This window comes from Crinia signifera, chromosome 8 (genome assembly GCF_055691185.1).
Source record: "Crinia signifera chromosome 8, ASM5569118v1, whole genome shotgun sequence".
NCBI lineage: Eukaryota > Metazoa > Chordata > Amphibia > Anura > Myobatrachidae > Crinia > Crinia signifera.
In genome coordinates this window covers 120,823,038-120,847,676 of record NC_139224.1, presented here as the reverse complement: position 1 = coordinate 120,847,676, position 24,639 = coordinate 120,823,038, and the positions used below count along the sequence as shown (strand labels likewise).

Here is a 24,639-nt window from a genome sequence, read left to right as displayed (position 1 = left end):
GCTTGGATATGTGTGGTCTAGACACTGGGCAGTATTCAATGCCCTTTTTCGGCATGTGCAGCGTATCCTGTTTAGAATTCGCTGCACATTCGCCGTGTTCCGGAGGGCTGGAGCATTCGCTGCCAGCCCTCCTTGTCACCCTATCCAATGCCGCAGGGGCTCGCTGCCCCTGACGGCGATTTTTAACCCCTGCGGACAGCGGCTGGCAGGGAGATGGAAGCCTCCTTGCCTGCCCCAGAATATGTGTGTGGGGGAGGGCTCCCGAGGACATAGGCAGCACAAGCTGCCCCCCGGGAGAGCTGGCAGCGGCGCTGTGGAGAGAGCCGCTGCACTGGTCCCGCTCGTGCATATGTAATGAGCAGCTCCCCGCCCCCTGCTGGCGAATGTGTAAAAAAAAAATTTAAATTAAAAATGAAATATATATACATGTGTATATACATATACATGAATAAAGATAGCATGCCCCTTCACAGAATAAAATTACAAATTTTTTTGCCAACCAAAAAATAAAAACCCCTTTATTTTAAAAGATCACATTCCAGTTCACCTTAAAAAAGATGTTGAATGCAAAACGGTGAATCATGGTGAAAATCATTCTGAAAGCAGTTCTCCATCCTAGCATTGAATCTTGGTGAATCCCAGTGAAAACCCCATTGAAATACACCAGCGAATTGCAGCGAGCATGAAACTGAGAACTGGCCGGCATTCACTGTTCGCTTTCGGTGAAAAGTGAACATTGAATAGGGTGAATCAGATTTTCAGTGAAAAAGATTCACCGCAAGGAGTGAAAACAGGCCAATTCACCGAAAAAACTGTGAATCGGGAGCATTGAATACTGCCCGCTGTCGACCAATCATCTGGATATAGTCCAGGTACATGTAGGTTTAATAAAAGTAAAGTGTGCAAAGAGCAGACACATAACACATAAGTGTAGCGATGTATAACAACCAGTTCAGAAATTAACGGGTGGTAGGCCATCTCTTCTGACTACAATAAATGATAATGTTTCTTGCTGCAGCAGGAAAATGATCATTGCTAGCACAGGGCCTCACAGTCATGCTTTGTGAAAAGACATTCTCAGAACATCTAATGACAAGGTCAGAGATCACACATCTATACTGTGCATGTCTGAATTGTGTTACTCCATTTACCATTTGTGTTTGTCTACAACTTATAGTCAATGATCCCACTCACACATCATCCACGAAGCAGGGGTATGGCATCTGCTGCAAGTACAGTCCAGCTGGCAAATCATTTTTCGTCTGAGTCTTGATAATACCGTGATCAATAATATCCTGAAGGTAAGCAAAGCCTCCCCAGATATATCGGAAGTCTTCTATCGGGTCAGCCCTTGGTCCTGGATCCCAGTATCTGCAGCAAAACCAAATAATTATCTTTATAGGGAAAAGTATATTTGAAAATAGAAACAGCTAAAAAATATAAAAAAATGCATAAGATATAAACCAGTCTTTAACTTTATAATATATACAGTGGCGGCTTGTAACTTCTTGAGGGAGGGGGGCTGCCTCTTGCCACAGCCGCCGCTGGGGTACTGCGATGCAGGCCTCCCCTCCCCCTGTCACCGCCGCTGCCTCTCCTCCTGTTCCGGTCCCTGGTGCCTGTGCTATGATGACAAGCGTCGGGACTGGCGCATGCGCAGTACAAACATCTGTACTGCGCATGTGGCCAGCTTCTATGGGCTGCTTCGGCAACAGCCCATAGAAGGGAATCATGGTCCCGGCGCCTGTGTAATACAAATGACAACATACCCTCCAACATGACCCATTCCATTCGGTACACAATGCTCTGTTTCTGGACGTCCCTGGTAATGTATGATTGTCATCACCTGTGTTGAAACACCCTTCTCTTCAATAACCTAGTTCCACACAGGTGCTGGCAATCATACATTACCAGGGACGTCCAGGAACAGAGCATTGTGTACCGAATGGAATGGGTCATGTTGGAGGGTATGTGACAAGCACTGGGACCGGTGCATGCGCAGTACCGATGTAGGTACTGCACATGCGCAATCGGGAAATTTGCTTGGCAGCCCGCAGAAAGGCGTCCCAGAGGGAAGGAACACCTCCCAATGGGACTGCCTTTGGTGACTGGCAGGTTGGACTTCCAATAGGAAGTCACTGCCAATCACAGTAAAGCTAGTGCAGTCTCGCAGATTGCATCTGGCTTCACTACAGTGGCGGATTTTTCCTGGGGGGGCTCCACTGAATAGATAGCAATTAAGATATTACCCTTTATTTATTACACACAACCTGACGATTGACCGCAAATTAGTTACAGATATGACATGTTTCTGAATACAGCCCCAGATAGTAGCACTTTTGATGCAGAGAGGGCTTCTACCTGCACACTTTTTACTAAGATGGGAGTTCTATTTCAGATATGATGTTGCTATTGGGCAACCAATCAAATATTATCCATTATCCTCTAGAAGGTTCTAAATTAATAAGAAGAATATTCTGATTGGTTGCCCATAGCAACATCCCATCTGAAATAGTGCTCCCATCTTAGTAAATGTACCCCTCAGAAACCAGAATATGCCCAATCACCTGCATATACATCATTCAATTATAGTGGGCGGGATTCACTAATATCTGTGCCCCCGTCCGCTGCACATCGCCGGTTACCCCTGACATAATTATTGCATATGCTCTAACATATGTGATAATTATGGCAAAGGACAGCTCTTGCGTTAAGAGCTGTCCTTTGCGGTGAGCCAGCGATGTGCAGCGGTTCCCGGCGGCTCCTCCCTCCCTTACCCGGCTTATGTGCTGCAGCCCTTACCTGGCTCTCCTCCTCCTCCCTGCACCCGGAAGAGGATTTACAGTGCAGGGAGGAGGAGGTCACAAGTCCGGGCCTCACAGCACTGTGCTGCCCGGTAATAGGTGGTGGTGGTGGGGGGGTCTGTCGGGTCACGGTAGAAGGCCATAGGCTTCTATGGGGCATCACAAGCTTTTGCTGCCGATGCCCCCCGTCGTGGTAAGCCTGTGGTGGGTCTTTAGAGCATCCTACAATGCGGTAAAAACCCTAATAACTGGGTTTTTACTGCATTTTTAGTTAAGAAAATCCCGGCCCAGTATATGTCACAGTTACTAATATGGAAAACAGTAATGGCAACTGGAAATCTTGGGGGAGAGAGGGCAGGACCAGAAACTTAAGGTGCATACACACTGGGCTTTTTTGAGGAGCGATGATGTGAAAATCACTGGCCGGAATGAATATCGCTCAGTGCATACACAGCAATTTTCCCATGGCACTGTGGAAAATGGTTCACTGTAAAAGAGGCAGACAGACGGCGGCAGCTGGGGATGATGCGGGAGTGCACGCCAGCGCTCGCTGCTCAACCATACACAGATTTTGAGCTCAAACGATGAAAACTGAGCTACTCTGAGCTTAAAATCACCTAGTGTGACCTTTACCCCCATACAGCTTTCTGGTATCTACTGCCCCTTAATATTGTTCTGGGATATAAAATTAAACAATAGATTACTTTCTAAAACACTAAAGGAAAATCTGAAACACAGAATAGTTGATGCTGAGAGGAAACCACTAGGAATTGCTACTGGGGCAATATGACTGTGAAAAGCTTGCCAAATTCACAGAGGTCAAGCCTTTACTGAGTCAGGGGCAACTAAGAGGATCTTAGTTCTATTTTTCTTTGATCTCATTAACCGTTAACTTGGGACCACCCAACTGAATGTTCAGGTGCTCTAATCCGTTACTTAGAGACCATGCATGCTAAATCAGATTTAATTTACCTTCAGACTTCACCCATGACACTGGTGGAACAGAAATCCAGTTTTAAGGGTCCTTTGTGATAAATGATACTGGAATTAAATTATAATACTGTATAGTGGAATGTCCTTTCAACATGTACTGACCAGCTATACTACCAGTAACTGTAACAATATTACAGGAATTTAGTTTTTACCTAGAATAATGAAAAAGAACATCAGTTTACAGTAACAGGAAAGGAAATACAGGTTGAGTATCCCGTATCCAAAATGCTCGGGACCAGGAGAATTTTGGATAACGGATTATTCCGTATTTCGGAATATTTTAATATTTCAATTATGTATTTTGAAGTATCTTGCATGTATGCTGTATAAACACATAAAATACACACAAATATATTTTATTACCACATAAAATACACACAAATATATTTTATTTGTTCAAAAAACAAGGTTTCAAAACATGAAACAAAATTTGTGTACTATCTCAGATATTGAATTTGAATGCCAAGCAATCATTTTCTTGCACATATATAGTGCCAGTTACATATCATGTCACCAGTAGTGCTGTTACAAATGTCCCCAGTGAGTTTTTAGCAAAAAAAATATTTTTTTTTCACTTTCTGGAATGTATGGTTTTCGGAATAATTCGGATAACGGATACTCGGATACGGGATACTCAACCTGTATTTCCATATTACAAACAGTATGTAACTTCTGTCTTCTCTAAACGGCATATTTCAACTATACTGCGCTCAATGGCGGCCATATTGTCAGCTGCAACAGTAACCATGAGAATAGTTGTATAAAGGGAAGTAAAAGCAGCATTCTTCTCTGTGTCATACCAAGAAACCTGACTGACTGAATATTGGATAGTCCACAAATAACTTCAATGTATGTACTACTGTATATAATAGTTGAATGCTCTATTTAAATATATATATATATATATATATATATATATATATATATATATATATATATATATATATATTTAAATGCAACATAACTACCTGTCTTTAATTTTGTTTGTTTTTTCCACAACATCGATATCCATGCGAATTTTGTATTTCACATGAGGAGGAATTTGATTGGTCCAGGGAAACATATCCATGAACACAAGCCCGGCCCAGAATTTATTTTCTTCGAGCAGATAGAGAGCATGGTGAGTCAGGTGGGATTCATCGTCATGGCCTTCAAATTTATCCAAGTTTAAGCACTGCAAAACACAAATATAAAAGTCAAAAAAAGACATTTAATTGAATATGAAAATATTGTTTTGGTCTTTTGTCTGTTCTCTCCCTATTCTGCTGACTATTCTACTAGCTAATCTGTTATTTCACAGCAAGGGCTGGGAGATACAGTAAATCAGGATGGCTGTGGCGTATACAGAATTTCTTTTTCACTATGGGGCAGATGTATTAAACCTGGTAAAAGGATAAAGTGGTGATAAAGCAGGGATAATGTGGAAGGTGATACAGGTTGAGTATCCCGTATCCGAATATCCGTTATCCAAATTATTCCGAAAACCAGACATTCCAGAAAGTGACAAAAAAAAATTTTCTTTGCTAAAACTCACTGTGGACATTTGTAACAGCACTACTGGTGACATGATATGTAACTGGCACTATATATGTACAAGACAATGATTGCTTGGCATTCAAATTCAATATCTGAGATAGTACACAAATTTTGTTTCATGTTTTGAAACCTTGTTTTTTGAACAAATAAAATATATTTGTGTGTATTTCATGTGTTTGATGTGTTTATACAGCATAAATGCAAGATACTTCAAATTACATCATTGAAATATTAAAATATTCCGAAATACGGAATAATCCGTTATCCAAAATTCTCCTGGTCCCGAGCATTTTGGATACGGGATACTCAACCTGTACCGCACTAACCAATCAGCTGTGCAGAGTTTCACCCAAAACTCTGAACTTGATCTACTACCAGTGGGTGGAGAAGCCGGGACACTTGGGGCGACACGGAAATCCACTGCTGAATGCTTATGTGGGACTGTGATTCAAACCTTTCTGGAACTGCCTAACCACCCGTTCCTTATAATCCGGTAATTTCTTACTTCTGCCCTGAAGGAATGATTTTCTTCTGCACTTTAGCACTTATGAAGTGTTTTGTTCTGGAATATTTTAATGTTTTTTATGCATGGATTTTTATGTATGTGAATTGAATTAAATTGAAGTGATTGAACGTACTTCACCATTATATTGCATTTTGTTTTTCACATGCATCTACCATTGTGGGGAGGAATCCTATGCACCCAAGAACCAGAGCGCCTGGTTGTGTTCAAACTTTTGTTTTTTTTCTGGTGTCGGTGAAGGTCTTGAGGAACCTTAAAGGAACATGCACCTATTGGTAGCCAGTTGTACCATATACAAATTTACCACCACTGTTCTAGAAGGCAAGCTATGTCTAGTTTGGTGCACAGAAAATATGTAATCATCTATATATATATATATATATATATATATATATATACGTATATATATATATATATATATATTTGCACAAATGGTCTGGCACTTCCCTTGTCCGTTTGGAAAAGGCTCTTGGCCCGGGTGCCCCTCCAGAGGGAAGTAGGTCCCACCAAATATACTCCTCCAAAAACAGAAGTCACTCCGGGTTTTGTATGGTAGAAAATACTTTTACTATGCCTACGGCGTTTCGGGATTTACCTGTCTTCAGGACATACCCCGTCCTGAAGACGGGTAAATCCCGAAACGCTGTAGGCATAGTAAAAGTATTTTCTACCATACAAGACCCGGAGTGACTTCTGTTTTTGGAGGAGTATATATATAGATATAGATATATATGTCTAATGTCCACCAAAACACTGCCATCTGTTGGCAGCAAGTAAAACTACATCAAGATTTCAAAGCATTTGCTTCGAGCATGCTTAATAGTAAAATATAACTAACTTATGCCTCCTCATTACACTACTTACTTAGAATTCAGATATCTAAAGCTGGGTACACACTAGACGATATGTTGTCCGATCTGGCAAATCAGATGACATACCAGGAATATCATCTATTGTGTGTGTGTGCCCATTATGTCCTTGATGATGCTATGAGTCGTAGGTGACATCCTTTGTTTGTCCTGCATGCCATATGGCCTCCAGTCTATTGCTGCCATCATCAGCATGAGGATCAGGTATGCACTTACGGATGCTAGCCCCCCTGTCAGGTCCTGTCACCCGTGATGTCACTTTGTACACACATCGCCTCGTGTGTACCCAATTTTAGCCTTACCAAATGTTTCTGGTAGATTAGTTTGTGATTACATTGTGAGCTTTTCACACCAGACTCACTAGCCACATGTCCACATACTGCTTGGGCTGCTCAAATAACGGTCAATTGTGTCAAAACGCATATTTAACTATGAAAAAATATTGGTCTAATACCATAAAGAATAGGAGTTACAGTACTGATGAGTGGGATGGACTGAGCCATAATATCAACAGGAAGCCATATGAAATGTTACCACACTTCATATAATGGTAATTCCAAGAAACAAAATGGTTTGATAATCTCTCCTGATACCCATTGTAGGTAAAAATCTAGCAATTACCTGACATCAAAGTATATGTGCTCAGGTTGTTACCCTCTTGGCAGACATCTCTTTATAAGCAAAGAATCCTTTGTTTCAGTATCGCATTTACTGAAATGAGTTTTACAGTTTTATAACTTTTTGGAACATCTCACAGGCAATTTTCCAGAGAAGATGAAATAGATATATGTACATTTGAGTATTTTAATTTGGGACCTTGCATTTCCTGTCAACTAATAATAAGAATAAGATATGATTTTGATACAAAATGATTTGGTACATTTAGATGAACCTGCAATGAGGTTACATTTTAAAGAATGAGAAAAGGAAAATACAAAGACGGTTTAATGATATCAATGCTATTTTAAAAACTAAAGGTAGCTCTGAAATGATCTATAATTTTGGGTTCATTCTAGCACCCTGCATCTTTCTAAATGTGTGCAGTTCCTCTTCCCTGCCCAATGCATTCACAAGCTGGTCACCATCTATTGATTTCTCAACTGCAATAGAAACAGGCTGAGCGGGGCCGATGCTGACGTCACACCACTTCCCATTAACCACCTGGGGACGCTTGCGTGTTTCCTGTCACTCCCAGAAAATGGGCAGCTACCACCCCCAAATGCCGGTTTTCTGTCAATCAGCAGGATTTTATCGGAGGATATTCTCGAGTATGCGTACTACGGGAATTTGCAGCCATGCGAGTAGGTCTGAATTAGGCCCTTGGTCTGCATATCAGTGCTGAAATACACACCACACTGTGCTAGGAGCACTGCAGCAGAGAACACCAACCCAGGCAGGGAAGAGGAACTCCATGGGTTTTTAGGAGATGCAGTGTGCTATAATGAACACAATGTACAGTATACTGTAATACAGGATTTGAGGTGAGAACAAACTTTAGCAAAGCCATAAATGTGTGTGGTCTATGTAAATAATTTAAATAAATATAATAAAATATATAGATTGTATCAAACAATAGAACGTATGTTAAATAAAAAGAAAGCTAGGCACAGAGCTACTGCAGTGTTGGCAGAAATATTTAGCACTGAACCATCTTACTTTAAAATATTTTTTTCTAGGAAATCATTAATAGGGTTTCTAAAGTTCTCACATCAAAGCCAATTAACCTACCAGTTTTTGGATTGGGGAGGAAACCAGAGCACCCAGAGGAAACTCACCTAAACACAGGGAGAAAATACTAATCCACAACAGATTTGTCCATGGATGGTATCGAACCCATGACCTCAATTCTGGGAGTTTACAATAGTAAACACTGCCTTATTGCGCATGTGTATGTCGATCTACCAATTCAAAGTACAGAAAGTGCCATCCCCTTGTCCCTTCATTTACCTTATATATACTAGCTTCCTCTGACACTTTTTGCCACAATAAAAGTACATTTCATTCATACACAAGAGTCACAACAGTGCCATCTAAAAACAGATTCTAACAAACAAGTACCATAAACTGCACTCTATCCAGATGGCTGACAGACAATGTCTAGGTTACAGTCAATGGGTCGATACCAAAGGTCAACACTCAAAAGGTTGTCAGATGCGAAGGTTACATGACCTTTTGCTGTCGACCTAATGACTGTCTACCTAGATATTGTCTGTGAGCTGTGAGTGTAAAGGTGGCCATACACTGCTGCAATGTCTAGCAGCAGTGTACGGCCACTCGTTTCCCCTTGGGAAAATTTGTTGTGATGGATTGCATGCATCCCTGCTCCCTCCTGCCCTGCCGCCGGGAGGGAGGTCACAGGTCAGGTGGTTGGATGGCCAGCAGGTCTGACCACCGGCTCAGGTCCGATGCGCACGGGACCGGGCATCAGACCTGAGCGGATATCAAACTGAGCCAATTTGGGCCCGATTCATCGGAATCGGCCCAGTGTATGGACACCTTAATTCCAAAGCACTCTTCCAAGTTCACATAAGGCTCGCCTCTATTCATCAATGGACTGAAGCTGAACGGCCAGGGAACACGGTATTGGTTAGACTCCACTCAGAATATATGAAATAGTAATTTCTCTCATCATGATTAGTTTTTTGCTACTCTCATATTGAAAGGACATCAGAGGTAAATGAGCTCCCATCTCTTAGAAGTGACAGCAGTCTTTTATGGCTATGTGCTATATAGTCTCACATATGTATATGATGGGGAAATACTCAGGTGATTATACAGAAACCTCTCCATGGCCCTTATTCTGATCGCAGACCATCGAATGCAGGACCGAGTGCTCCACCAGCACCCGCAACCTCAGACCACACGGGCATTTTTCCGTGCAAAAGCAGAGATCTGGGCGGGCAGCTGACATCCGGCGATGTCATATGTCCGCCCCCTACACGTGCGTCACGGCCGCATTACCATACGTACGCCCAGCGTTTTCATGGGAACGCCCATGCAAACGCTGGGAGTATGCATATGGTAATGAGCACAAATAGCCCTTCACGCCCCTCTCCACCCCCTGTTCGGAGTGTTCACATATCATGCGGGATTTGGCCGTACGCCCCGCTCGCACATGCGCAGAGACGCCTCTGCACATGCGCAGACACAAAACATCGGTGGCCCGAACGCACGCGGATATATCCGCACCGATCAGAATAAGGGCCCATGAGACTAATCTAAAAATATCTTGGACACTATTACAAAGAGCTGTAGAAAGTGTCTGCAATGCTTGGATGGATTCTCCTCACTGCTGCGGGTGAAGGGAATGATACATTCTGTTGTCTGGTTTGTTTACAGGTCACAGCTGTACTTTGTCTTGGCAGTAAGCGTGTTTCCCCATTATTTCTAATTATTGCCCTCCCTTTAGCACTGTTTTCATAGTACAATTAACCATTGTGAACAAAGGGAGATCACCTGCTGATGGAGACAGGGAGGGGGACCTTTGTTCTTAATTACTAAAATCCAAATATTGAGCTATTCACGCACATACACAATATAGTACTGGTCGGTATGTACTGAGCAGGCCTGGCAGACAGTCATTTAATACAATATAATCTGGAGTAACTTTCTGGAAGTTCACCATTGGGACAACCAAATACACTTACTGATTTTAGGTCCACCACATAGTTGCCTACCCTCCTGCATTCTGCAGGAGACTTCCTGAAATAGCAGCAATCTCCCTCTCTCCCTCATTAGTCTAGCAATCTCCCTCATTTCACCTAGCCCACATTACACTGTTACATTTTTGGGGGAAAAAGGAATGAGAGATAGATACATTTACATTGAATCAGCACCATTCCCCAGCACTTTACCAAGTACAGTATCTTTTACTAACTGCTTTGGGGCTCATCTACATTTGGATATAAGTCAATTTAAAACATTCCTCTCAGATGTAGAAGTACACACCCATGCTTCAAGGTGCCACATTCACATTCTCTTTTCACAATCTCTCCATATATGGAACTAGACACGCCCTTTGGGTGGAGCATGACACGCCCCCTCAATGGGGCAATGTTCAAAATTCTACTACCAACTATAATCTCCCTGAACTTCCAAATCAATCAGCAAATGAACTGATAAGTAAAGATACAAACAGTAGACTACAAATTTAACTCTCATCATCATTATAAAAAATAAATAAATCCATTGATAGTAAAAATATGATTTCTTATTGATAAGGGAGTAACCCTAACTTTTCTGGGCCACGCAGCAACATTTTTAAGATAAGATGCCCTGTCCTAATGGCTATTGAAAGACCTCTCTCCAAGCACTTATTAATTGTATGCTCTATAATAGTGCCCTATTTCATTTTCTGACCTTATGCCACACAGTATCCCCAATTCACATTATGACATACAGGGGTTCATTTAATAAAGTTTCTAAACATGAAACGAGGTGATGTTGTCAATAGCAACCAATCAGATTCTGCATATCATGGGTGAAATGTAATAGGGTGAGAGAATCAGAAAGTGAGAGATTTGGTAAGAAATCTTCAGTTTCTTTAAAGTGGCAATCATTTACACTGCAAAATGAAATTGGTTTTGCAGTGTAAATGATTGCAGCTTTAAGAAAAACCTGGAAATTTCTTACCAAATCTCTCACTTTCTGAATCTCTCATCCTATTACATTTCCTCCTTTAACTGTCAACATTTTAAACCTGTAAATATTTTAATCACTTTAACCTAAAGCATGTTTCAATTTTGATGCAATGTTTACCAAATGTCCATGTCACCATTCTAAACCAGTCAACATTTTTGTATTGACCTTCTGTATGTCGACAAGTTGACCATATACTAGTTATTTGCTGTCGCTACTCTGTTAGTGCTACTGGATTAGTGGTCATGACAATAATAAATGGCATATCTAGCAGACAGCCACATCTGGATTGGGGACCTGGCGGGATGCTGGCATCGGGAATAAGGGGGGCGGGGTGTTTGGGAGGTTGGAGGGTGCCATGCTGCATTCCCCAGCATGCCTCTCAATAGCGATCTATCCCATGTTCTGTATGTACAGATGACGGAGGACATCGCTAACGACCCGTCACAACAGATTGAATAATAACATTTACAAATATACTGTATACATAAATGTTTTCAGGATTTAGCAGAACTGAAGATAATGAAGATAAAGCTGTCTTGGGCAGATATATTTGACACACAGCAGACGTCCTATCAGTCATCACTTAGATGGACACAACAGCCACTTCTAGCCATGGTTTAAAGAAAATGTTTGATAACGGAATAATTAACCCTTTGCAGTCCAAATTATTATTATTATTTTTTTTAATTCAAACAGTCTGGTAAAAATGTTTAAATTAATTGTAATTTTTTTTTTTCAAAAATGGTCTACATTGAATGTTGAATGATGTAAATGTTCTTATTTTAAAGTGTCTCACCATTGGATCTGCTACTAGCGCTAGGGCTGTTGAGCCTAACTAGACGTTGGACTTGAAAGTGTTAATAACAGCTACACACTGAAAATAAAATAGCAAATATCTTACATTTTGTCAAGGTACAGTAAGAGAAATGTTGCAAAGACATTAGTAAATATTTTCAGTTGATAGTTTATAATAGGTAGCTTGTCATTTTTGTTATTGGTTCTTATATAAAAGTATTGCTTGTCCTGATAAGCCTCCAGTGCAGGAACAATATGAGACATTACACTGCCTATAGGAAGGCCAAACTACATGCAGTCTGTGAGTTGAAGTCCCCTTTTACAAAATTAACATAAGAAAAAAAGTGCATATTGAATTACATACCGCCATGTATTGGTTAAAGAGACGAATAAATTGATCAGTTAAATTAAATACATTTCTCCAGTCAAAGTTTGGTTTTCCGACAGGTCGCTCATCTGGATTCCCGTTGTACAGAAAATTGATGACGTCATCAGCTGTAAATCCATCATCCCCAAGTTGTCTGTCGATAAACTCCTTCACTGTTGGGTTTTTAATTGAATCCTGCAGACAAGAAATGAATGAATTCCTCTTGTGATATGAACATAAATTTAAAAAGCTATGGTTTACTGTTAATTTTTAACAGACTACCTATTAAATAATGACCATTAAATATGTAAAACCTTCAGGTTTCAATTGAAAAATGAGTTTCTCAGTTATTTAAATGCTTCAAATTTGTCATAGGGCCAAAACTCATTCATACGGGAGAAACAGTGTTAACCATTAGGGATTTGGAGATGATACTGCCTCAGTGGTCATTCAGATTTCCGATGATTGTAGGACCGCGTATGTGTTGGAGATTAAAGGCCTTATTCTGGTTCACTCCTTCTGGCAAATTCCTTCTTAGATGGACAAAACCATGTGCACTGCAGGTGGGGTAGATGCACATTATACAATCTACTTCTGGCATCTGCATGGAATGTTCAATGGTATCCGGACTTTAGGTTAACAGTAATTTGGATGAGGATCAATAGTCTACTACTATTGGTCGACATGTATTGAAATAGAAATTGACAACACAAAAGCCTACAAAAAAAAACGCTTTTCACATGTGTTGACTTTTTAGGGCTGACCAAGACACTTTTGACCCAATGAACCAAACCCAGATCAACAGTGTACCTTTTTCTGTGGCTATGAAGTTTCCAGCTGCCTTAATGAAAAAACATTGTGGAAATGCACCGATGGATATACAGTACCTAGACAGTTCTGAGATAACCCTGGCATTATACCTTTTGCACGTGCTGAAGGTGCACATGCAGATATAAAAAGGGCATGACCTTGCTTTGTGGGGGCGTGGCACCGTCTCATAGGGGGTGCCAACCCCTTTGCGAATCATGGGCGATATTCGCTGCTTACCGAGCCCAACTGAATGAGGGCATGTGTGTATTGAGACGCACATAGTGGTCGCACCATTGAAAACTGAGGCAGTCCTATGGCAGGTGCCATTTCTCCATCTAAGTATAGGCCTCCCCTGTGTCTGTGAACGAAACTACTTTCAGTGACAGACCTTGCCCTGTATCTCTGTGTGCACACAATCGGGAGTGGATGCTGTTTGCTTTGGACAAATGCACAAATTTAATACATCCGCTGCTTGAATCAGGCCTCTGAGTCTTTTTTTTTTTTTTAAATTCATAAGTTCCGCCACACTGTCTATTTTCATCCAGGAGACTGTAATACAGTCCAAGTTTCTTCTAACTTTAAAAAAAAAGTTATTTACAAGGCAGACCATGCCTTTTTTAAATGATTGCTGCTTTAAAAAAAAAAAAAAAGCCAAATGTCGGCCAGTATACCTCAAATCCAGCAACTTTGGATTGTATTAAATCCTGACAAATACATCTGTAACAATGAATTTTTTTTAATACATACCCGGATGATGTTCATCTGAACACTGCTTTGCAAGAAGTACCACAGCTGGGGTCCAACCTCTTCCCAAGCTTTTCCCATCTGTCTCAGGCGCTCTAACTGTTCAAAGGTTGAGTTTGCCTGAAACATGAAGCGATCACTAACACTATAAATATATATATATATATATATATATATATATATCACGCACTATATACGCAGTTAAGCCACCCACAGCAAACAAACAGACTTAATAAAACATAACATAACAAACACAACATCTTAGAACAAGTAAACATTAGCAGGTAGCAAATAGGAGTAGTATCCTGCACAGGACATAAACTAGTTACTGTGTAACACATGAAATTATAGAGTTATCAGTATTTTATAATAATTGGAAATAAAAGTTAAGTTTTATCTTACTCATTCAACATTACCCTTACTCTTTCAAAAGTGTGCCTCCAAAAAGGAATTCTTTTTTTGAACGGTGGCCCACTATCTATGGACCACTGTTTCTCTTTGTTTAAGTAAACAAGTAAACATTCTCAGAAATGTGAACATACTGTAGGTTATGCATTGTGGGAATTGGTTTGAGCGATGTTATATACACAACATAAGGATGCCTTACGCTCTTCAGGATATCTCGGACTGCAGGAGCATCAGGAGCGTAGAGGATTTTTCCCATCAGCAAAGGTTTCATTGCACTCCATGCTATTTTTGTTGCAGGGTTGGACTCCATACTCTGCATCAGTGCATTACAGAATGGTGCTGGTGAATAAAGTAAGGTACATTTGCATGCTGTATTTAACAGAAGCATAATATATACTGTAAATACTGCCTAACAGTAACCACCATACCATAGGCGGCTATGTTGCAGAATGACACGTGTTGTTCTGCGCTAACTGTAGCAGATGATCGTTTAAAGGACAGCTGTCATCCATGCATCAAATATATTTGGGTTTTCGTTTATTTTGTTAAAATTAAAATTGGAATCCATATACTGTACCATAGCACTGGATATACTGTATGGCCATTATATCTATTCTGATAAAGTGAATGATATGTGAATTTATGATATCTATGCTAGACATGTCATTGGGTTCTGAATAGATACACATGGGTTTATTTAGTAAGATTGGAGTTCTATTGAAGATGAGATGTTGCCCATAGCAACCAATCAGAATTTACTTCTTAGATTGGTTGCCCATAGCAACATCCCATCTTTAATAGCACTCCCATCTTAGTAAATAAACCCCACATACTGTACCCTGTACTTCTCTACTAACAGAAAATACCACATACAACTGTCATCTCTGATACCTTGAACTCGTCACTTTAGGCGGAGGTCAGTTGGTACATTTCACTATAACAGTTGATCTAACCATAGAGAGAATTAGTCAGTTGTTATTACGATATAATACTGCGTGAGCACCTACTGGTTGTCTTGTCGTATAAATAGTAGGATTCTTTCTTGGTTGAGTTTACTCCAAGGAAGGCTTTGTAGTTATTATCCTCGTACCAGTTAAAGGAAAACACTCTAGAACCTCCCCCTTCTGGATAACCACAAAATAAGTGTGATAGAGAACTCATGAGTTGGGTAAATGTTGAGGGCCCACCATCTTGTACAATAGGTTGTAGCACCCATAGAAGGTCTTGTATACTCTGTTTTTGTGATAACTGCAGCAAAACAAGAACAACATTAATTAAATATATATCATTTTTTAATCTCAATAACAAAGGAAGTATGGGATGGTCAAACACTGCATAATGCCTGAACAAAACAAAGACCAATAAGTTATTCATGCAGGAACACATATGGTACGGTATGGCATGATTTAGCTTAAGCTGGGTACACATTAGATGACATTATGAATGATTTGGCCAATTCCAACAGATTGGAATAACAAAACGTTCAGTGTGTACGCACTATTGGCCCGATTGAGACCTGATTGCTGCTGTGCAAATTCCTACAGTGACCGATTAGCCATTCGTAAGGTGACTGACAGCAAGTAGGGATCGGGGGTGATATGCGGCCATTTTAAGGGAGTGTTAGTGAGTTTTCCCCAAAAAATGCTGGGAGTGTCAGTGAAAACAGAAGTGTGCCAAAGCCTGTTAGAGGAGGGTGTGTGATAGCTCTAGGCCGGATATGCCTGTATGCATCGCAGCTATCTAATAAGTCTTTGGCTATTCCTAGCCTCCAATGACTGGTGCCCAGTGGAAAATTCATTTGATGGTGAGCCTGTTATTAATCATTTGGGAAATTTTTGGTTGGCTGTGAATTCTAGGCTAGGCGTATACATCAATTCGCACAGCGAACACATTAATTCTCAAGGCAGTATTGGGCCCTATGTCACTAATGAGGTGCGCTCCCATGGCTCACCAGCAAAAGTGTAAATGAAGACACAAGTGAAGGACTGAAATGCCAGTGGGGTGCAAAAATACTTGTAAGCTTAGGGGCTGAGCCAGGGATGGACTGGAACTCTATAACAGCCCTGACATTGCAGTCACGCACGCACCAAGAGTGCATGGTCACAGCACATGGGAGCGTAACTTTGCAGAAAACCGTGTCTCTGCAAGCCGGATGACCAAGAAGAGCACCATGAGGTGACCAGTGGCACCAGTGGCCAACCACTGTCTCCATTTGCCCGGAGGCTGCACTGCTCAGCCAGCCCTATTCTCTGTCTGGCTAAAACCAGCCCATCAGGACATCTGACCTTCTGGCATTTGGCACAAATGTCAGGAGGCCAATCCAGTCTTGGCCCAGTTATTGGTTAAACCAGCTTTTGCTGAATACAGAACATTTACCGGGTGAGAAATGAGGACTCTAATAGCCACGGTGATAGCTTGAGGCTGCCACCTCTTTTCCCATCTGGTAAAGTATGGAGTCTAATCTAAGGGCTGGAAGCCATAGCTATTTCTCAGAGCTTGCAAGGGTACGTGCAGCCAAAAACCTGCAAGTCCTATAAAAAATATACACCATCTGACTTAAAGAGATCATGCTGGTTAGGAGTAATCAAACTTAGATTATATAAATGACATCCACTTCAGGCCCCCAACTGGCATTCAGCATATCCTCTACAGCAGTGACTTAGACTAGAGGGTCTAAGACTGGCACTGTTCCCCCAGCAGAAAACCATTAGCTTTTCGGTGCATATGGCAGTCGCTCCTTTTTTCGTTTGATTGCAAGATAGGCAAGGCTATATAGTCCAGATTGAATGCGTTTGCCTTGTGGTGCAATTCGAATAGCAAGGCAATTACACTGTGTGTACACACCTTAAGGATACTAAAGTAATACAATTTATAGTATGAGTGCATAAAGAAAGATAAAGGCAGCTACATACCTCTCTCACTGACTCGGACAGATTGGACATAATTCTCCCCCAGAATCTAAGGTCTATGCCATGGGATCTGCTATCTATAACCGTTGGAAGCTGCAAAAAAAGGAAAAAAACACAGAGAAATGCATAGAAACTAGATGCATCAACAACCAGATTTCATCGTTCATAGGAACGGCTCTGCAGAATAAAACAAGAATATTATAACATGAGTCGCACCACCAGCAGAGGAGATCTGACAGATTGCAGCCAAGTCAGGCAGACTTGGCTGGGATCACATGCAATATATCGTATGCATAAGGATGTAGTCCTGCCACCCAGGAGGTTCTCATGCAGCTCAAGCGGGGTCGTGGGCGACCCCTCGCTCAAATAAGTCACCTAGTGTATGGTCATCTTAAAGAGGCAAGTACAGGTAGCTGCTTATGCAGTTTGCAGCATTCAGCATTGTACAGTGGGGGGTGGGACCTTGATCAGGGGACTTGATCAGAGTAAAGGCAGTATAAACTTGGTCAATGGGTAACTGCAGGGTGGAGGATATATATATACCACATGAAAAGTCTGTGTTTGTCCCTCTGTACATTACTCTGTAGGAGACCTCACAGGCTCAGCGCTGCCTCTGATTATAAAACCTCCCATGACAAGGCCGCTGCTGATGCTGTCTTCCATGGGCCTAAGAACCATGTGATGAGCTTCATCAATCAGAGCTCAGCACAAGCTTCTCAGCCTCTGACCTCTTGTGCAAAGTCTCATGGGTCAACTCCCAGTGATGCACTGCACACTTGTGAAGTCAGTGTGCCTTGGCTCCTTATGCTCAGCACCATTAATCATTGTCACATTAGCAGATAGGTGAAGCTGCAGCACTACCCCACTCCCATGCACATAACCTTTAGCTAAATTTTTTTTTAAATACATGCTTACCACTGGGGGCCCTAGATAGAGGGGGCAGGGGTATTTGCCCTCTGAGCCCCCCCCCCCCCCCCCTCCTTAATCCAGCCCTGACCTTGATGATACATCATCATACCCCTAGCACCCCCCACTTGCACCGCACCATGCCTCCAGCAGTGCCTACCTGGCTGCCCCCACCTAGATCATTTATTGTGTGTCCTTTACAGCTTGTTAATTTCAGCTACATGGCAGATAACACAGCTGCAGAAAGCTATCCAGCTAAATAAATGTAAAAACTTAGTATTTTCCCATAGCAGAAATAAAATCCTATCTGAGGTGAGTCATTAGCTGTTTGTTTTGAATGTACATAAAGATGGTGCTTCTTCTAACACACAGGCCACATAACACCCTATAGCGTTTATGAGCAAGGAAAATGAGTTGGCACCAAGGAGTAAATCCCATGAACATCAGTGATCTGCAGATCTAGGGGCAAATGCACTAAGCTTCAACAAGTGATAAAATGGAGAGTGATAAACAACCAACCAATCAGCTCCTACCTACCATGTCACAAGCTGTGTTTGAAAAATGTCAGGCAGGAGCTGATTGGCTGGATGTTTTTCCCTCCATTTTATCACTTTTTGAAGCTTAGTGTGTCTGGCCCTTTGGCTGCTAGTGACTGGCAATAACTATTTTAGCTTTGGAAATGTAGGTGATCTTTAATTCATCTCCACTAAATCTTAAACTAGGTTTTACAGGACTGAAATCCTGTGGCTGCACAATGTTTGGGCGAACCTACGCACACATGATATAACAGTGATTATTAATCTAATGGAAGTTATGCCTCCAAACTGTCTGTGAGCCTCAGCAAAATGTAATCAGTATATTTCTACCAGGAAACAATGCAGCCTCTCTACTTTGTTGGCACTTTGCAAATATTTAGCAATATTGAGCAATGTTCAAAGCAAACAACGTAGACAAAGTTCCTCCTCGGCATTTACCAAATGCATTATAGTCTCATTCATAAAGTAAAAACACAAACAAACACTGTCATATGATTTGCTTAATTGCACTACGTACATTAGAGACATACTGTAGTTACCTATCATCCTGCATTCTGCAGGAGACTCCCTGAAATAGCAGCAATCTCCCTCTCTCCCTCATTAGTCTAGTAATCTCCCTCATTTCACCTACTGTAGCCTACACTACACACTGTTACATTTTTGGGGATAAAAATCAATGAGCGATACATTTACTTTGAATCAGCAGCACCATTTCCCAGCACTTTACCAAGTATAGTAGCTCTTACTAACTGCTTTGGGGCTCATCTACATTAGAATATAAATCATTTAAAAAGATTCCTCTCAGATGTAGCAGTACACACCCATGCTTCTAAGTGCCATGTGCACAATCTCTTTTCACAATCGCTCCATATATGGAACTAGACACGCCCTTTGGGTGGAGCATGACACGCCCCCTCAGTGGGGCGCTGTGCAAAATTCTACTACCAACTATATTCTCCCTGAAATTAGTTTTCAAAAGTAGGCAAGTATGTGTAGAAATGGAAAAATGTTAAAATGCAAGTTAAGTAACAGGAAGGTAAGTTTTATATGGGCACCAACTGTCAGTTATGTCCCAAAACATTCACAGACACAATTTTAGCCTAGAATTAGTTTTGCAAGTAATGTCTATTTTATTATTGCTCTGTACCATTTATAAACCTCAGTATTATACTCTCTTCTCTAAGATGTCAGTTATTAACAGGGAAAGGATAGAATTTAACCAGGGACGCCAAGAGGCTGGTTCACAAGGGTACCAGGGCCGTTAGTGGGTCTCTCAGAGTGCTCGCTGTACACCTTCCATTTTCCTATGCCTGTCCCTGGAGCCAGGCGATCTGTTGTTGAGTGTGAAAATAACCGCATTGTTACCATCCTCAGGGTGGAGAGCAAACATTCTAAAGAGGATAAGTAACCAACCATAGTCTCTAGGTATTATTTAGTAAAATGTAGTAACGATACATTCTTGGTGGCTGACGTGCCATCGATGCATGAATGGTATATGTGAGCATTGCAGATGCATGCATGCCACAGATGCACGCACGCCACAATCAGTGGCGGACCTTGGCGAATGGCACGCCAAGAGCTGGCTGGATGACAGTGGCTCCAGCTGTACTGTAGAATCTTATTGGTTGCTGTTTACAATTCCTCCATTACTTTTCTATAGAAGTTTGATAAATCTTCCCATCACTTGATTAAGGGAGTAGCATCAGGGCCGGCTGTCCTACGGCCTCCTCCATTAGGGGCCCCCAACACCCACTATGTTTTCTCCACCTCTGACAGCTTAACTGTTGACTGTAATCATGTTCCATGACATCAGCACCCGCGCCCTTTTCGGTGATCTGCGGCAGAAATAAAAGTCAGTTTAGACTGACTTAGGCTGCGAGTATACTGTATCTGAATCAGACCGCAGCAGCCACTGTTATTCATGTTCTGTGTTGGTTTTATGTGTTCACCAGATGAGTGCTCCCGGTTTTGGCTTATCCATCTTGCCTTGTTTCCATACATACATTAGTCTTTGGGTGTGGCTGCCACCTAAGCCACCGGGTATATACAGATGGAGACGCTCACGCGCCCCATGTGCAACGGAGCCTTCCTCCGGTCACCGCCACCTCCCCCGTCATCGCCAACCATCGTCCTCACCACCCGGGCACCCCCTAACCCTGCCCGTCCCCCTGAAGCGGAGACGGGCAGGGACACGCAGCGTCCCGCCGAGAGACTGGGGCGCACGTGCGTGTGAGACCCACGCGCGTCCCAGTTCAGTGAAGCCCCTGCCGCCGGCGCTCTCCAGCAGGGAGGGTCTGAGGAGCCCTGGCCAAGGATGGTGCTGGAAGAGCGCTGACTCACCCTCCCTCCGCGCACAACACAAGAAGCCGCACTGCAAGTGAAGTACTCAGAGCTGCCGGGTGTCGCAGGTGACAGGTCACATCTCAGCGAGCACCCGGCAGTTGTGAAAGGCAGCTGCAGCGCCCTCTAGTGTGGTGATTTAGTTTAAGCAGACTGCCTTTCCTTTTACGCCACATGCCGCCCTCCAACCCGCTCTCCCTCTCACCCAGGAACTAAAATTGCTGCGGCGGCGGCGGCGGCATCACACTGCAGTGATAATTAAAACAAAAAGGGTGCAGGGGGATTGCCTGCTAGGCCCCCGGGCCCCCCGAGCCGAAGGGCCCCATAGCAGTTGCACCCCCTGCACCCTCCATTGTTACGCCACTGCTGCAATACCTTGGTTTGGTTTATTGCAATTGATTCGCATTATAGCAGTAAACTCCACAAATCCCGTGTTCAGTCCTTGTCTGCAATGTTGCAATTCTAGTCCATGTTCATGTGCAGAGCCTAGTTTATCTTTGTGTTATCTAGTCCATTTATCCTTTTACTAGAACCCGGACTCGTTTGGGACTTTGTGTCACCGCGAAAGACTAGGTGGCATCCGAGTACAGGGAGGAGCTAGTCTGCCCTGGAAAGACGCAAGTGCCAACCAACTCAGGGTATAGTAATAGAAACAGGGTAAGGCACAGGTGCTACTGTGGCTTCACCACCTTGGCCACAGAATCAACCTGCCAGTCAGAGCAAGGGTTAACCCAGAGTTCACCCCAGATTATCATAACAAGAGGATTATGAGAATCCATTTATGTTACCATAACTCATAGGTTTAAATGATCTGATTACTAAATTGAAAGCAGAATTATGATGCTATAGTGAAAAGGTAAAAATATAGACAGTAGCAATAATGACTCGCTCTGTCAGTGCCCCCATTGGTTGCCTGTTTTCTCCTGTATTTAATATAAAATACTGTACTTTAACTTTTTAAAAATTTTTGCAAAATTTTTTTTCTATCACCGTTGTTTATAATATATAAAGCACAACAGAATATGCTGCGCTGGGATGCGGTCATTTGGTCGAATGCATTATGGTCGAATGTCATTACATCGAATCCATTAGGTCGAATTGCTAAAAGGTCGACATGATTCTAGGTCGACATGGGAAAAGGTCGAAATGATTCTAGGTCGAAAGGTCATTAGTTCGACAGGTCATTAGGTCGACAAGGTCATTAGTTCGACATTGTCTAGGTCGACATTCACAAAGTCGACATGGGGTTTTTCACTGTTTTTTGAGCCGACATGTGCTGACAGGCGGTATTTCATGCCCTACCATCCACTAGGGCGTGGTGGGAGAATAAAATAGTGTGCCCGACGCATAGCGAGCGCAGCGAGCGATGCGAGGGGATGCAGTGCACTTTAAACTGTGTCCATGTCGACTGTGTTGACATTTAGGTAAAAAACCAGTGAAAAACCCCATGTCGACTTTGTGAATGTCGACCTAGACAATGTCGAACTAATGACCTTGTCGACCTAATGACCTGTCGAACTAATGACCTTTCGACCTAGAATCATTTCGACCTTTTCCCATGTCGACCTAGAATCATGTCGACCTTTTAGCAATTCGACCTAATGGATTCGATGTAATGACATTCGACCATAATGCATTCGACCAAACGATCCCAACCCGCTGCGCTATATAAGAAACTGTTAATAAATAAAATAAATAATTGAATAATGCAATAGGTATGGGTTTTACATATGAGCTTATGGTATTTTTAATTAATATTATGCATAGTTGTTCCAGTCTTACTGCGTGTGCCAGGGAACGCTAAATGAAACTGCATACTATAATATTGTTCTTGGCACAAACTGTGTGCCAGCGTTACAACTAATTAATCTCATTTCCTAAAGGGACCATAAACTGAACATGCTGAAAAACAATGTTCCATTACCTAAAGAGAACTTGTTTTAATTGACATACTGTACTGTATGGTGCAACCTGTTTTTTCCCAGGGTAAAAGTGCCTCAGAATTTGGGTAGATTCCATAACACGTGTCGTATGTTTTAGGTTTCCAAATCTTCATCTACATCGCCAGTCATTCTAAAATAATGTCCCCGTCCTCATCCTGTTGGTCACAGTCACACACATTTGTCAATGCCTTAGTTTAACCAAAGAAACTTCTGGTCCTGAATGCAAAGTTTGGAACCCAGTGTATAACAGAAAGCAACACATTAGAGCTTTGTGTGGGTCTAACTGCAGTAAGAGTACAACTTGCTATTCTATTTGCTGCCTTTAATCTGCAATCAGTACCAACTTTAAAAACTCCTTTTCTCGCTGCAGGACAATTGCATCTCATGGACTTGTTGATTATAGGAAGCCAATTGGCCAAAGATTATTAAGTATCCAACTCACCAGTATTTAAGTACCCACCGCTGGGTACTTAAGCAGTGGATACATAAGTAACTCTGCATTGCTCTGGTTGCAGGACAGGCAAGCATTTGCCTCATGGGTCTTATGACTATCACATAAAAAAAATGTCTACATTGTTCTTGGCAGTGACTGAAACATGTTTGGTGATAACGAGGCAGGCAGAATACAATGAAATGGCTGCCCATATAACAGACCCTCCACCATGCTTTAATCTTGACACCAGACAGTCCTGTTCGTACACTTGGCATGGTGTTTTCCATACTTAAACTTGTCCTGCAGTTGGGAGCAGGGTGAAGACCAATTCATTAGACCAGATGACCATTGTTACACCACTCTCTCCGCATTGCTACATTTGCCGGAATTAACAGTGGTGTGGCAACTGCAGCTCACCCATGAATATTGGACATGCGGAGTTCCCTTATCATGGGTATTCAGCTCAGCAGTTACTTTTGCAGTAGTTGTCTTTTTATTCTTGGCTACAATCCTCCTCAATACCCTTCTGTCTCTGGCACTGAGTTTCCAATTTCATAAACAGTGGTGTGTTTTTCTGGAAATCGGAAATGCCGTCACTTGGCCACTACAGTTACAGATGCAACCTCTTGACGTGCCACAACAATTTGCACTCTCTGAAAGTCCATGAGTTCATACATAATTCATTAACGCCTGCACAGAACAATGTTGACAGAAAAACTGAGCGGCACGGAGGAATCATTTATGGACTCCACCTGGGTATTAAGACTGTAAAGGCCCCCAGACATTAGTCCGACTTGTCCTAAGGACAAGTCGGACCTGATTTCCCCCTGCAGCTCCCCGGGAGGGGGACACACGATTTGGCACTTGATGTGCCAAGTTTTGCAAATGATACATCGCATGCGATTTATCATTTGCAACTCCCAGGGAGCTGCAATGTGGAGCGAGCAGGGGGGCCGGGGACATCGAGGTGGTGGGCGGGGGATGCTGCAAGGAGGCTGGGGGACGGACGCACGCTGCTAGTAGTGCGGACACTGCGGGGGACACAGGCGGCAGTAACATAGAGCCGGGCGGGGGGAGCCGGG

The 24,639-nt window shown here is 42.3% G+C and overlaps 1 protein-coding gene across 1 annotated transcript in view; it reads right to left on the bottom strand.

Moving 5' to 3' along the window:
• The window catches only part of ABCA4 (ATP binding cassette subfamily A member 4), a 227,808-nt gene that overhangs the window by 155,663 nt on the left and 47,506 nt on the right, over positions 1–24,639 (bottom strand). The window contains exons 8-14 of the mRNA XM_083157071.1: positions 17,403–17,492; positions 15,498–15,738; positions 14,690–14,829; positions 14,086–14,202; positions 12,526–12,723; positions 4,766–4,971; positions 1,195–1,371 (exon numbers count right to left, since the gene is read on the bottom strand). Of these exons, the coding sequence (XP_083013197.1) occupies positions 1,195–1,371; positions 4,766–4,971; positions 12,526–12,723; positions 14,086–14,202; positions 14,690–14,829; positions 15,498–15,738; positions 17,403–17,492 (1,169 nt within the window). The remainder of the gene's footprint in view (positions 1–1,194; positions 1,372–4,765; positions 4,972–12,525; positions 12,724–14,085; positions 14,203–14,689; positions 14,830–15,497; positions 15,739–17,402; positions 17,493–24,639) is intronic.